The sequence below is a fragment of the Neofelis nebulosa genome, chromosome 1 (assembly GCF_028018385.1).
Source record: "Neofelis nebulosa isolate mNeoNeb1 chromosome 1, mNeoNeb1.pri, whole genome shotgun sequence".
Lineage (NCBI taxonomy): Eukaryota > Metazoa > Chordata > Mammalia > Carnivora > Felidae > Neofelis > Neofelis nebulosa.
The window spans coordinates 174,101,924-174,116,276 of NC_080782.1; the positions used below are offsets into that span (position 1 = coordinate 174,101,924).

Below are 14,353 nucleotides of genomic sequence, written 5' to 3' on the forward strand. Positions count from 1 at the left end.
AATCTGAAACAGGCTCCAGGCTCTGAGCTCCCCACCCAGAGCCTGACACGGGGCTTGATCCCACGAACTGTGAGATCATGACCTGAGCCAAAACCAAGAGTCGGACACGTAACTGACTGAGCCACCCAGATGCCCCCTCCCCCCTCCCCCAAATATAACTGCTAAACGTAACTGCTGTACTCACCACAGGGCTAGTCGTTGTTCAGTCTCCTTGAGAAAACTTGTATGAAATTTGTGCAAAGGTTCAAAATTAGGGAATATGAGACTTTTCAAGGCTTCGGGCATGACATCCTCTTTGCTGACTGTGCTCTGAAACCACTGGAATAAAAAGAAGACACACTTAGAGGTGTAAAGTTGAATGAGGTGATCCTTCAGAGGTGATGCTGCGGCCCAGTGTGCCTGGCGCCCCCAGGGCTTTACTGCTCGGTAGGCAGTGCTCAGCACCAGCGTGGGCTTCTGAGCCTTACTGCTTTTCCAGTCTTCAATTACACGGGGTGAGAGGCACCCGTCTGTTACCAATCAGCCGTGGAGGCCAGGAGGAATCTCCAAAGTGGGCAGCTACTTCGAATCAAAACTTCCACTTTGGCCAACTCCCTGGTAACCACTGATTTAGACCACTGCACCCGCTCTGGTTCAGTCCTTCTGGAACATCTAACTCTGTTGCCTTGTGAAAACGCTGAGCACCCATGAGGCTGCACCAGAGAGAGGGAGAGCCACGGCCTGTACATGCAGTCGCTCGCGAGGCAGGGCTATCCCACAATGTTTACTGAGCACCTTCTGGGGGGCGGGCAGGCACCATTCATGCCCCAGAGGTGCAGAAGCCCAGTGATCCCTACTGACCTCCAATGTTTAGTTCTTTCCCAGAATCCAGGTGCCATAAAGACATCTACAATGCTTTGAATTTGTTTCTCAGACTGAACAGGACTGATTAAAATAATTAAAGGTGGTCTCCTGTCAGGTTTGCTGACAGGGCTCGATTTATTATCAAGGATGAAACGAGGCTTCCATTCACCTCTGGGGTCTTCCTCAAGCAAAAGCAGCTACCTTGGATGACGGGCCAAACACAAACTGCTCTGCCCTGGTGCACGCACACAGCAAAATGCTCAACTTTCATTTTCTCCACTTCAGAAACTTCCTTCTTTTGCACTTAAAAATCACAATTATACAAATTTTTGTAGAGCATGTTCCAAATTAAATATTCTCTTACCGTCTAATTTCTATCACCCAGAAAACCAAATCCTTTTAATTGGAGTCAGAGAACCCAACATTTTAATTAGATCCAGCTTCTCTCTGAAAGCTGCATATGAGTGGAGGTAAATTATGTAATTGGATGCTTTAGGGGAAAGGCTACACATACCGAAGTGATGACCTCAAGATCCTTCAGATAAGTTCTCTCGGTGGTGGAGACTTCCTTAGCGATGAAGTATGCCTTGTCAGTCGGGAATCTCTGCAAAAGCGATACATTACTAATTCATGATGTTTTATTAACTGGGCTACAGACTAAATCAACTCTTATTTGTCCCCTTTTTTGTGCGAGGAACTAGCAGAAGAAAATGGAGGTTCCCTTCCACATAAACATTACCCTCAGTAAAAGGCCTCCAGTGAACATGTAGCCACCGTGGAGAACAATCCATTCAAAATTGGGCATCGGAAAACCTAATCAACTAGTAAAATATGCAGTCTTCCAGGAACTAAAAGCAACAGAAACCACAGCGGCCTTTGTCCTGGGTGCCGGGAGCTGGTGGTGTTGGGTGTTCAGGAAACAGAAGCTACAGTGTTTGTGGGAATATGTAGGGTGGCCAATCTGAGGGGACAAAGTGAAAGCAGATGGTGACAGACACCATTGGGACTCGATTCTCTGGAGTCTGTCACTTAGGTGAGCAGGCACCTCTCGACAGTGGACCAGTCAGGGGTTTTGCTTTCTGTTTCAACAGTGAGACGCAATCCCTTGTCGCTAGCGATCTCGCTTGCTTCCACAAGAGTCCACCTGACGCCACCTTTGGGGACACACATGACAACACTGAACGTGGAGACTCGAACGGACCCTTGTGTGCCCATGTTTCCGGCAACGGGTTTTGGGTAAACAACCCAACCATCCATCACCAGAGGTACGTGAACACAATGTCCTCGACCCATACGGTGGGGTATCATTCTACCTTAAAAAGGAAACGGACACGCGCTACAACATGGATGAATCCTGACGACATTTCGCCAAGTGAAAGAAGCCGGACACAAAAGGACAAATATTGTATGATTCCTCCTGTACGAGGTACCTAAGCGGTCAAATCCATAGATGCAGAAAGTAGAAAGGAGGTTGCCAGGGGCTGGGGAAGGGGGAGGGAGATTTAGTGTTTAATGGGGGCAGTTTCAGTCTGGAACAACGAAAGAGTTCTGGAAACGGACGATGATGACGGTTAGACAACACTGTGAATGTACTTAGCGTCACTGAGCAGCACGCTTAAAAATGGTTAAAATGGCAAATATTTACTACTGCCTTTAAAAAAGAAAAAAGTAACGCGCGCATGCACGCAGGTCCCCACACCTTTCTCCGGCCTTCCTCCTCGTCGTCGGTGCGTGGGCACACCTGGTCGTTCAGCAGCGGGCTGACCAAGGGAGAGGCCTGCTTGGTGTCAGGGCTCAGGTTGGGAGACAGGATCACGTTGGTGGGCGCGGCTCCTCCCTGCGAGTTGATGGACAGCTCTGAAAGGTGAGGGCTACCAGTCAGGGAGCCTATTTGGGGATGAGAAGTATTAAAGAAAAAAAAAAAAGTAATTCCTTCTGGGACCGGATTTCTACTTACAATTCCCCCCCGTATCAAATCTTTAGAACCTAAAGTGCTTGACTATTTTCTAGATTTCCTGTGAGTTGCAGCTGCCTTAATACTAAAGATACCATAGTATGAATGATTCAATGGAGCCAGAATCACGCAATTAATGGTAAGACAGAGAACTCCGTTTAGGGGGCAGTAATAGTAGTTGAGGAGCACAGTGTATCCCCCCAAATACGATCTTCATCTCCTAACTTCTGCCTTAGCTTCTAAGAATTGCTCGAGAAAGACAGTGTCTATACCACCAGGAGACGGGAGAAAGGACTAGAAAACAGAGCTATACTAAAAGGAAACTAAATGGCTGATGCACCCAGGACAGACTACACCTTATAACAACCACGGCTAAGTAAAGGACACAAGCAGCTAACTCCCCATTCTACAAAGAACAGAAGCAAGCTTATTATACCTGGTGGCGGGCCTTCCATGTCTCTCTCACTGTTTGGGACAGAAACACTAGCATCACATTTACATGCAAAGGTGATCATTTACAAATGCAAAGCTGGAGGTCATTACAGTATCACAGTTCCCCTTTAAGAGTCAAAAAGTGACAGGCAATTAATGACTCCTCTGAAAAGGAGATATTAAATCATACGAAAATGTAGAATTACCCATTATGAGTCAGCCAAAGGACATGATGTGTGCATGAAACTCTTTCTTTGCCAAGAGAATTTTGCAAATATCCAAGCCTCACCCCGTGGAACTCAGTGGGATGTTTCAAAATATACTTCTACTTAAGCGTTTGCACCTAACACATTTGTAATTCGAATGCAGGTTTGCTAGGACTGGCACTGCGGTAAACAAACTTAAAGTAGCCTGCAGGCTCGTCTGTTACCAGCATGAGGAAAGACGATGGAAATGCTTTCTCATTTTCCGATAGGCGGTTTCAGCTCATGGCTATTCCGCAAACTCGACAAGCATCTTGGAGAGGAAGGTGAAGTGCGATTTTCTGGGGCCACACCCCGTTTTCTTGACATCTATCCTCTCCCTCTGAATTCGTTCATATCCACTTTGAAATTACAAGATGGGATGGCCTTGAATGGAGGGTCGTGAACTTGATCACATTATGAATGAACCAGCCATGAAACACCACCAGCCCCCACCCCGGCCCTGCTGGACCAGCTAGCTGAGTCACTAACACGTGCGTGAAAAGCCACCACACCCGGAAATAACAGCAAAAAGCAGACATCCTGCTACTGATTATTGGTCAGGACAATGATCCTTGAAGAATGAGATTAGAAAACATGAGGAAGAGACAGATTCAAGAAGTTTGTGTTTTAAAAATCCCTCCATTGAAATCCTTGCATTTTAAACACACATCATTGAAACGAAGTCCTGGTGTTCGACAAAGACCCATTCACCCCACACACCACCAGACCCAGTGAAACCCGGAGAAAAAGGCCAGAAATTGCTTCACAAATGTCAATTTTATTGACACTAGTGCACAACCGAATACAATAACTTGGAAAGAATCGGAACTTGTCAAATAGAAATAGTGACAACAATTAGAACTGCAAATGTTTCAAGGTACTACACTATTCTCTTCTTTAAAAAAGAAATCACAAAAAGGCAAATGTCATCACTACAAATAGGAAATTAGAAAAGAGAAATTCTGGCAGTCTGTCTAGAGATCAAAACATTTCATGCATTGTGAGTCACTGTATCAGAATCACTTTTTATTTGTCCACCGTAATCTGGCAAAATTTGGGGCTTACCTTCAGCTCTCACGCTGTGCATGAGGTCAGGTGAGGTGGTTATTAAGTGAGCACATGCGGGGCCTCGATTTTGCAGTGACGTGGAACAGAAAAAGCACTCACTTCATCAGTGAGAGTTGGAGTCAAGAATAAAAAAGCAGTTAGAAGGCTGGCTTGCAGGAGGCGTGGGGAGTGGGGGAACAGTACCCGTTAGGCCCTGGACAGCATCCAGGAGCAGATGAAAAACCAACCACCCCACTGTGGGGGAGAAAACGTGCGTGTACACCCTCAGGTACAACCACTTCCACCCTCCGAAAGTCAAAAGCTATTGCCCCGGTGAATTCCTCCTGGGGACATTTCTATAGGAGAACACAGACCAGGGCTCCAGAAGAGGTCTGTCCTGCCACGAACGCAGGGCACGTTTCAAAGAATACAGCCATCTAGAAGAATCCACACTGAACCACATCACAGACGGGATTGAGAAAGTGGGGCACTGGGAGCGAACTTCAGGACAACCCATGTTCTTTGCAGGTAGAGGAAGGGACAGCCCCGGGTTGGCTACAGGTTGCTGGGTGACAACCTGCTGGATTCACTCATGTAGCCCAAAGATGTGGTGACCAGCAACATTACATGTGCAACACAGACTCGGGGAATGATCAAGGTTAGGGTCGTCGATTTCTGTTTCCAGAGAGGCTACTTCAGCAGGCTTTGTTGTCTACTCTTAGGACCTAGGAGAGGAAGGCTGATGGGTGTATTTAACAGTAGGACCAATAAATCAATAAATACCAAGCAGCCTGGTCTAGAAATCTGTCAGCAATTCTCTGGAAGGGAAAGGTCCAAACTCTGAAGTTCAAGTTTGCTCATTTGAGTTGTGCCCCTTTCTCCCCTTGCAAGAGAAACAACTCTTGAAAATTTATAGGAGACATGGTCCAAACAAAAGTATGTAGCTCATTTACCATTCGGCAATCAATGAAATATGCTGATAAGGGTAATCAGTAGAATTTGGCAGCTTGATGAGGAATTAAAATTCTCTTTTGACTCTGAGCCAGAGTGCTGTGACAACTATCTGTACAAAGTGGTGATCCTGTTAAGTCCACCCTCTGGCAAGCGTGAAGAGCTGGGCCTTTAAGTCAGTGTTTAAGGTTACAGTTATTAGAACTACATGTAACTAATTTTCAGCGAAGTAGTCCATTTTACAGAAACAAACGTGTTTCTTATGTAAGATAAAACGAGCCCGCTCATCACTCTAGCCTTAGCAAGCCTGTCCAAATCATGCAGCTGGTTACTGGCTTTGAAGGCACAGCCCCAGGAGACATGGAGAGGAAATTGTGACCCACCTACACTGCTACTCAGTGAACTCATTAATGCCTAGTTTTATCACGTTTTTTTTTTTTTTTAATCTGTGACAAATTGACAAGAAGTAATTTCTTTCAGCAACAGGCTCTAGGTAAATAATTTGGGGGGATCTTTTGAGAAAGCACCTGGATATTAAGGCAATAACGTGGAAAGAAGGCTAAAGAGATTAGAAAAAGATCAGTTACACTCCAAAAGTCTGGAAGCTTTGGATTTTTTAAAAAATTATTTTGTCTATTTCTAGAAATTGCCCCGCATTTTTAAAGGTATGCAGTTATATTTCCATTTAATAACTCTCAAATCCTTCACCTCTTCCAAAGGATTTCCTGCCCCTGCTGTGTCCCACCCCCCACCTGCCACCATTAATCTGTATCAGGAGGGCTGAGTTTATGTCACCCCCATGGATTGGAGATGCCATCATGAATACTGCTCTCAAGGGAGGCATTTCTGGTAATTGCTTTTAAAAATCCTTTTACGTATACACATTCTCACGGCACAAACAATTATGGAACTTCAAATCAGCATAGCTGTATTTGTGGATTCAATTTATCACCCCGCTGAGAAATTTGCTTACCTTCTCTTTTTAATGTAAAATACATTAATTCTTCCCTCCTCTGCAGCCCAGACTGTGGCGTCTCCTGACCAGCCCCTTGTCACAGGTACATAACCTGCGGGAACGTGGTCTATGATCAACCGGGCAAACTCGACGCCTGACCCCCCCTTTTTGGGATTGGGCATAGCCACACCTCCTCTGATCGTATTCAAGGTTTAAGGACAAACTCACAAAAGTCTGGGAAAACAGAATTTTCTAGTCTATCTTTCAAGTAATATACAATGGCATTTCAAACACGTGGCTGTACCTGTCCTGTTTTTTAAGCTGGTCAATCCATTGGTAATTTCCTTTTTTAAAGAAGTTATTTGTCCTATACGGTGTTTAGAAAACCTGATAATCATTTTAAAAATAGTAATCCATGGCAGGATTGTCAAATATTTGAGAATACGGATTGCTTTCTGAGTTCCTCTTTTCAAAATCTTAAGAAGTACAACTTCGAAAGTATCTATGCTGATTCTTCCACATTACCCCCAAAGAAAGTTACCTGGCGAGCTTCTATATATGCCACTCACCTATCATGATTTGTCTGCTGGTATTTGGTTCTAAAATATAGATTTTATCTCTGCATACGCAGAATATGTTCCAAAGGCACACGTAGAAAATACATTATAGATGTAGGTTTTCATGGATCTTTAAAAAGGCTCTTTTTAAATCCATCATCTCCCTCTAAAAAAGAATACAATGAACTCTCTCTTGAGGTTGTCTGCATGTGAAAGCCAGTTATCAAAAAAGGTCAGTACTCAGTTGGAAAACGGATCGTCTCCTGCGTGGACAAGATTCACTCTATGATAATTCAGCTGGGTCCCACCCCAGTGGAGTAGGTGAAAGCAGCTGACGATGCTTTATTAAAATGACAAGGCTCCACAGGAAAAGCTAGTTTATAGGATTACCAACCACAGCGGTGCTGTCCGTTTCTTGATCACGGAGGGTGTTGAGGGCAATGTGTGTATGTGCTTCTTATTCTCAGACCAAGGTCCTTTAAACAAAGTTTTGCAAGCAGCTAAGCACCAACCTCAACGTTCATCATCCAGCAACTCAGAGAAGCAACAGAAATGCAACGTGCAAATAGAGATGGAAATGCTACCAATGGAGGAATGACAGAGAATGTTCTAGCGTGCTCTTCCTTATGGGGAAAAGAAAAAGGAGAATTTCCCTTTGTTCGAACATGGTGGCGGTGGCAGGGTTTGGGTTGGGGAACGTGGTGCTTCATACCAATGAAAAATACCACCTTGTACTCAGGACAAAGCTTCAGCCATCAGTGGTAAAGAACAGTTACAATTGACAGTTTTTACAGCAAGATACCTGTTAGGACAAGTAAAAGCCTCTTCAGTTTAGATTAACAAGAGATATTAATATCGTGCATACATCGTTACAGGAGTCTGGCCTTCCGTGCTGAAAGACCCACCAAGCTCATGGTTATTGGAGAAGCCAGCACCCTTCCCGGGGTATACATCCATGCTTTGTTGAGATGCTGTGCTCTTAGGCCGTGGAGAGAAGATGAAACCAGACAGTATCTGTGAGAGCTTACGTTTTGGGGACACGTCAAAACTAAAAACAGCTTACTGGCAACGACCAGCCAACTGGGGCTGAGCGGGATGGGGTTTTCTCCACATGCCCACTGACCCCCACACCCGCCAAAACAAGTGCACATCTAAATTCTCTTACAGACGCCAACTATGGAAGGCGTTCTATTCCCGTGTCAGTTGATGTGCCCAATGAAAACATGAAGCCAATCCCGTGGTTAGGTGTCTGAGCTCCCCTATGTAAGCTCCACCGCAGATGCTTTCTGTTTCCATGAGACCTCTCCCCCAACGACAGTGATCCTGCTGGCTTCCAAAAACCTCCCTACCCCCAGGCACCCATGGTGCAAAGTACAGGCTGGTTAGCAGGTGAAATAAGAGAGGTCAAGTCTTCCCTTCACCTTCTATTCCCCACCCTCAGTGAACTAGGGTAGCACCCCGCATGCCTCCGTGTTAAAGCCTGCTGTTGAGTGAACAGGATCACTGTGTTCTAGAGGAGACCAGGATTTCAGGTACAAACTGGTATTCAGCAGTGTTAAAAAAAAAAAAAAAAAAAAAAAAAAAAAAAGACATCAGACAGTGCTCCAACAATGCAGGGAACAGAATGCACCATGCTCTGAGGATAAAGACAGAACATTGGGGGGGAAGAAAGCTCTCTCCTAGATAGGTACATGCTGACAAAACAGTGCATACAATGGAACAACAGAAAAATGTTTTCTCAGATTTATTAAACAAATGACAAAAATGAGAATGAAATCCCCAGCCTTTTCTGTTTTAAAATTTGGTGTATTAGAAATTTTTAATGAAGTATTTTGTCTATAGGATTAAATATACACACAGAAAGAACAGAAGGGAACTGGATTAATAATATAGGCCAAGCTTGTGAAATCTGGTTAGTTAGGTTTTCACGGCAACTTTCCAGGCAGAAAGGGGGTAAGCGTGAGGGACTGGGTCTGGGTGCGGACGTGGGAAGAGCAGCAGGTGTGTGGTCTTCACAGAGGAAGGCCTGTCTTCGGGCCGTCTACACATCAGTGCAGGCTGAGTGGCAAATGCTTGCTTTCTTTACAAAGGGAATCTGAGGCCCGGGAAGAAGGAGTTGTTAGCCTAGTTTCGTGAGCCAAAAAGCTTGTCCGTGTGGTTAATGACACACGAGGCATACCACTGCAGGTTCCAAAACGGACCTCCTCCTGTTTCCTATTTGAGAGCCAGTTAACAACCCAAATTCATAATAAAGCGGAACTTTGCCTGCAGACTCTGCATACCACTTACTACCTCCAACTCTCACTCAAAAGTAGAACGAATCCCTCTTTGATGCTTTTTACTAAACACGTACACATGTGCACGAACACACACACAGTCCTCACTCCGTCCTCAGTGCCCCTGGTTTGTGTTGCATGTTGCAGCGATTTGTAATTACTCTTCAATGTTCTGAGACCGTCGTGCCTGGCCCAGCAGCAGCAAGCTCAAGGATCTTTCAGGGCCATTTCCACAATGGCATTAACGGCACCAGCCTTGCAGTTAACCTTTCCCACCGGCTCTCCGCTCCACATATAGATCTGATGTCTCCTGTCAACAGCTGATTTTTAATCCTTCCCTACTTGCAAAGATAAAGCCACCCAAGACATTCCAGAGTAACCTGATCTAGATCATGTATAAAGACACAAATTAGCTGCCTTCCCCGGGAAGCTACAATCAGACACCAGAGGCCAATGAGATGCCCAAGGCTGTTTCCAGGCTCAGCTGCAGTGTCTGTAATCCACACTGAAAATGACCCTGAACAAATCAGTCTATTCCATTTTGAAAGCTTTCAGGAAATGATTTCCTACTTCTTTCCCAGCTTCCACCGGGGTATATTTAATTGCTTTCACTGGAAAAGAAGAAAAAATTCCTTGTGCTAGAAGTGTCAATTATGTTTTTTGGAATGGTGTACTTTTTTTTTTTTTTTTTTTTTTTGGTGAAAACAAGACTCTACCCACCAGCTCCCAAACATATGCATGGCATACAAATCAGCATTTGTGACTTTTGCTCATAAGGGAATTACTTGGAAATCTCTAGGTGATTCAAGGGAATCAATAAGTAGCCCTCTTCAAGGATGGCTCTAAACAAATGGCAAACAGACCACTTTTAATCTTGGATACCTACAACACAAGGCCAAATCAAAGTGCATTTCTTCTTTTTTGCTTTTCATTATTATTATTAATAAAAACAGAACCGCAACATTAAGTGGCATGCTTGTTTCGATCTAAAAGTCTTGGCTTCATTTTAAAAACCAGCAACTGGTGCCTTTCAAGGTATGCATAAGTCTGCACGACAGACCCCGTTTCCCTGTATTGAATTTCGCTTAGCTCAACAGAAACAGAATTAAACTAACAAGGAAAAAGGAGCGCCAGTAAATTCCCTAATGTCGCCAGAGTCAAGTTTGTTAATCACTTTCTGCTCCAGAGGTTTATGACCAGAACTTCCAGATGTGCTTATGGTTTTGGCTAACATGGCTGAACATAAAACTCATCAGAGGGCTACCGGCAGTGGATTATTTTGAAACGATCACGTCTTTCAGGTTCAAAAGAAACTTACTCTGCATTCCAGGGATTGCAGAGAAAGATTCTTTTGCAGTTTGATTTGTGAAATTTGCAGCAATGAAGTGGACTCATCCCATGAAACCAGAGGAAGGCCAGCCAGTCTTGGGGTAATTAAGCTCCTAACTATCAGAGAAGGAAGGTTTCCAGGCTACAAGAGGGAAGATCCAGAAAAGAGAGTCTTTCTTGGGAATGCGACTCTGAGATCTCTAAATTCTTGCTAATAAGAATTAAGGGCCTAAGAAAAGAGTAATTAAAATAGAATAAACTCAAAATAAACCCAATGATGTAGGGGGCCCCCAAATTTCTTAGTTTAAGGCTGGGTCAATTATTGACTAATGACAACTGTACCTAACCCATTCTGTGCTGAATATGGGATAACATTTTAAGCACAGAAAATGGACTGAAAGCATGTGAACACTGATTATAGACACAAAAAGGAAGCTGTATGCACATCCACAAGTTTTAACAAAATTTGAAAGGAATTTAATCTTACTAATTTTTCTTTCTTTTGGATACTGCTTCACAATACAATCAAAAAGATTCCAAGGTTAATGTGCAAGTTGAGTTTCTGATTCAACTGAGGACAGAACAGATTTTGTACACTTAGTGCAAATTTCAAGAGGCTCACGCTGTTATTTTAGTTTTGCGGCCTGGCTTTTTTAGCATTGCTTGGTTTGAATCTTCAAAGAAGTTCTTGAGATTAAAATCAGAATTATTCACATTGTAAGTGCAGGCCACGTGGCACACTGGAGATAAATCTGTGAGAAATTCCCAAATATGAGTCACATATGTGGGGAAGAATCTGGCCCACAGACTTCCTTTAATTAAATGCCTAATAAAATATCGTCAATAGCATACAGATGCCTGTCAAAGGAGCTGGCGCAGTTCACTTTAAGTTCCGGAACTCATTAAATGTATTTCTTCATGCTAAAAGAATTTCTTGCATTTTATTTTGCCCTGAACCAGCAGCAACAAAAATCAACCACAAAAGGGGCTACACTCTACATACTTTGAAATACCATCTAAGGAAAGATATTAATGCGCGGAGGCCCTGGGGAGGCCTGGTGGCTTGGAGATTTGTTTCAATAGATGGTTGGTCTTCTCTCCCAGGCCTTCCGGTATCATTGCATGGAGCAGCTATCGCCTGCCTAAAGACCTGGCCCTCCTTAGTGATTCAGGAGACCTCTACACTACCTTAGAGAAACAGATGGACAGGTCTTGGGAAACCCTTTGGAACCCGCAATGAATTCACAGGTCACCTATTCTTTATACCCAACTCCACTGCTGGTCTTGCTCCACTCTCAGTTCAACTTTGTGCACATGCGTGTCCTTCTCTGCCACAGAGGGAGACTCCGGACGCCAGGTAAAGACACAGGGAACTAGAGTCTGACAACAGGCAGAGGGCACGGAAGGTGGGAGGCTGTGGGCTTTCCCTGACCTCTGCGCAGTGAGAGACCACATCACCTCTGCGGAACTGACTCCACCAGGCTCAAAGAATGCTTAAATATTTACTCCCTCGCCGATACTTAGAATCTTTAGTAGGGCAGGGCAAACTCCCCCAGAGGCAACTGGTGAATATTCTCAGCACTTTAGGCTACTGTGGCCTTTGAACAAATCACACCCCTTCCCTTTTAAGCACCATTAATCACATCGGGATTGCTGCTTTCATAAATAGTGGCCAACCAGCAGAAATGGAGTTGCTTGGCTGGTACAAAACCAACCAGAGAAAAACTTTATGAGCAACCCTAAAAGGGGAAAGTTTATCAATACAGAACTGAGTACACTATCATTGATCAGCTGTTTTTAAGACACTTCAGATAAAAAAAAAAATCACCACTCCTTTAGCAAAAAGCAAAACAAAGTAATTCCTGGAGCATGTTTTGCTCTAGAGGTTTACGTTTTGATGATTCACATTATATGCTGGGTAAGTTAACACCCCATTGCTCATTCATACTTCATCATCAGACTGCTGTGCAATTAGAGGTAAAAAGAAAACTCATTTGAACAAATCACCTTCACAAATAAACGACAGGATTCCAAATGTGACTCTGCTGAACTCACATTTGACTAAATATTTATATAGCAAATCAACATCTTTTCCTAAGTCCAAAACAGAATACGCAAAAACATGTCCTAAGTGCAAAAACCCCACAATAGAAAAAGCGGTTCTTCCTACGTTTTATGTATGGACTGTAAGTGTCTAAGTCTACATGATCCCTGGTCTCCACATCCGATTTTAATTATTAATCTGTACAAGATTCTCCAAAATTAAAGTACTGAATCAAAAGGGTCCTAATGCACCAAGATGTCACATAGACTAAAGCTGAAGACTAGAGGTCAAAGTTCTAGTTTTAGCTTTGTCAGGCAGCAGCTGTAGGAGTAACTGAAGTCTCTTGATTTCAACAGAACAAGGTTTGTCATCCATAAAAATGAAGGTTTACCCTAAATGATCTCAAAGGTCCCTTCTAGTTTTAAAATTCTGTGACTCTGTTAAATATATATCTAAGGTAAGACATCAATAGACTACTTCAATGAACATCTTTCAAACTATCCAGTACTCAGTTTGATTCATCAATCATGCACTGAATCAAACGATCAGGAAAAGAACACCAAAAAAAAAAAAAAAAAAAAAAAAAAAAAAAGTTTGTGTAGAAAGGATTAAGTTTTCGGTCTTTAAAATTCAACTTGTCGACATTCCTGTGGACCGATAATCACTTGTGAGCCACAAGGTCAGTCAATACTTGTATTTGTTGCATATGGCTGCCAAATTCTACCCCACTTCCTAAGCATGCGTAGTAGCTCTTCCCTTGTGACAACATCACACGATGAGTTTAGTAAGGCCGTAGGCATGGTGGCACGCCAGGGATGTGTCACTGTTAGAACTCTTTCCAATAATTTGGTAGTTACTTAGGATCTAAAAATTTGATTCTACAAGTCATCTTCTTAAAAAAAGTACCAAAGACTGAAAAGTACCAAAGAACAGGCACTAATTAATCAAAGTATTTCATGTGTGATGCTTTCCTTACTCTGCAAGCGAGCCAGAAATTTATTCCACTAGATTCTAGAAGGCAACTGTGTCAGGCTGAGGGGTGACCCTGACTGTCCAGCAGAACCATCTGGGGACCCCAGGTGGCACCCCAGACCAATGAGATAAAAAATTTCTAAGGTCAGGGCCCAGGCATCACTGATTTTTAAAATGTGGCAGCTGAGACCCTTTGATCTACAATGTAGGAGTGCTGAGTGAAAGGCACGGGCAGAGGTGGGCAAGATTTAAAAAGAAATCAAACCTCTCACTCCTTACACTTTTTTCCTGCACACAGAAACATCTAGAAGTCACTGTTTCCAAGAGAAGACCCTGTTCACACAAGTGTGAACGTTAAGAATGTACACAATAACCAAGGGGCAGCAATTCTGGAAAATGGTTCTTCTCTATGCTGCTCATGATTCAAAAGAGGGCCTTTAGTTTGCCAGCCTGGTGACAACAGTGCCTTTTGTGAGGTCTTACTTTGCCCTGAATCACCACTCAATAGCATTTCTGTGTTTCAATTAGAAGTTCTGACAGCCAGAGTTATAGCTTCTTAAAACACAGCTAATGATTTGACCCAGGATGCAAACCCAAACCAGACCAGCAATCCCTTGTAAATTACAGTTCCACTATAATTGACATCTTTTACATTGTTTCACATGAAATCTGGAAAGAAGAAATAACTCCAAATTCTTCCTATTAAAATATCCATTATTCTTGACTAAGATTTCACCAACACTTAATC

The 14,353-nt window shown here is 43.4% G+C and overlaps 1 protein-coding gene across 4 annotated transcripts in view; it reads right to left on the reverse strand.

Annotated features, from left to right (window-relative positions):
• Positions 1-14,353, reverse strand: part of FARP1 (FERM, ARH/RhoGEF and pleckstrin domain protein 1) — a 294,480-nt gene that overhangs the window by 41,560 nt on the left and 238,567 nt on the right. For 3 of the 4 annotated variants that reach the window (XM_058681516.1, XM_058681505.1, XM_058681494.1), the window contains exons 14-16: positions 2,543-2,730; positions 1,358-1,447; positions 185-318 (exon numbers count right to left, since the gene is read on the reverse strand). In XM_058681516.1, the coding sequence (XP_058537499.1) occupies positions 185-318; positions 1,358-1,447; positions 2,543-2,730 (412 nt within the window). The remainder of the gene's footprint in view (positions 1-184; positions 319-1,357; positions 1,448-2,542; positions 2,731-14,353) is intronic. The other variant, XM_058681520.1, reaches the window with a different exon arrangement.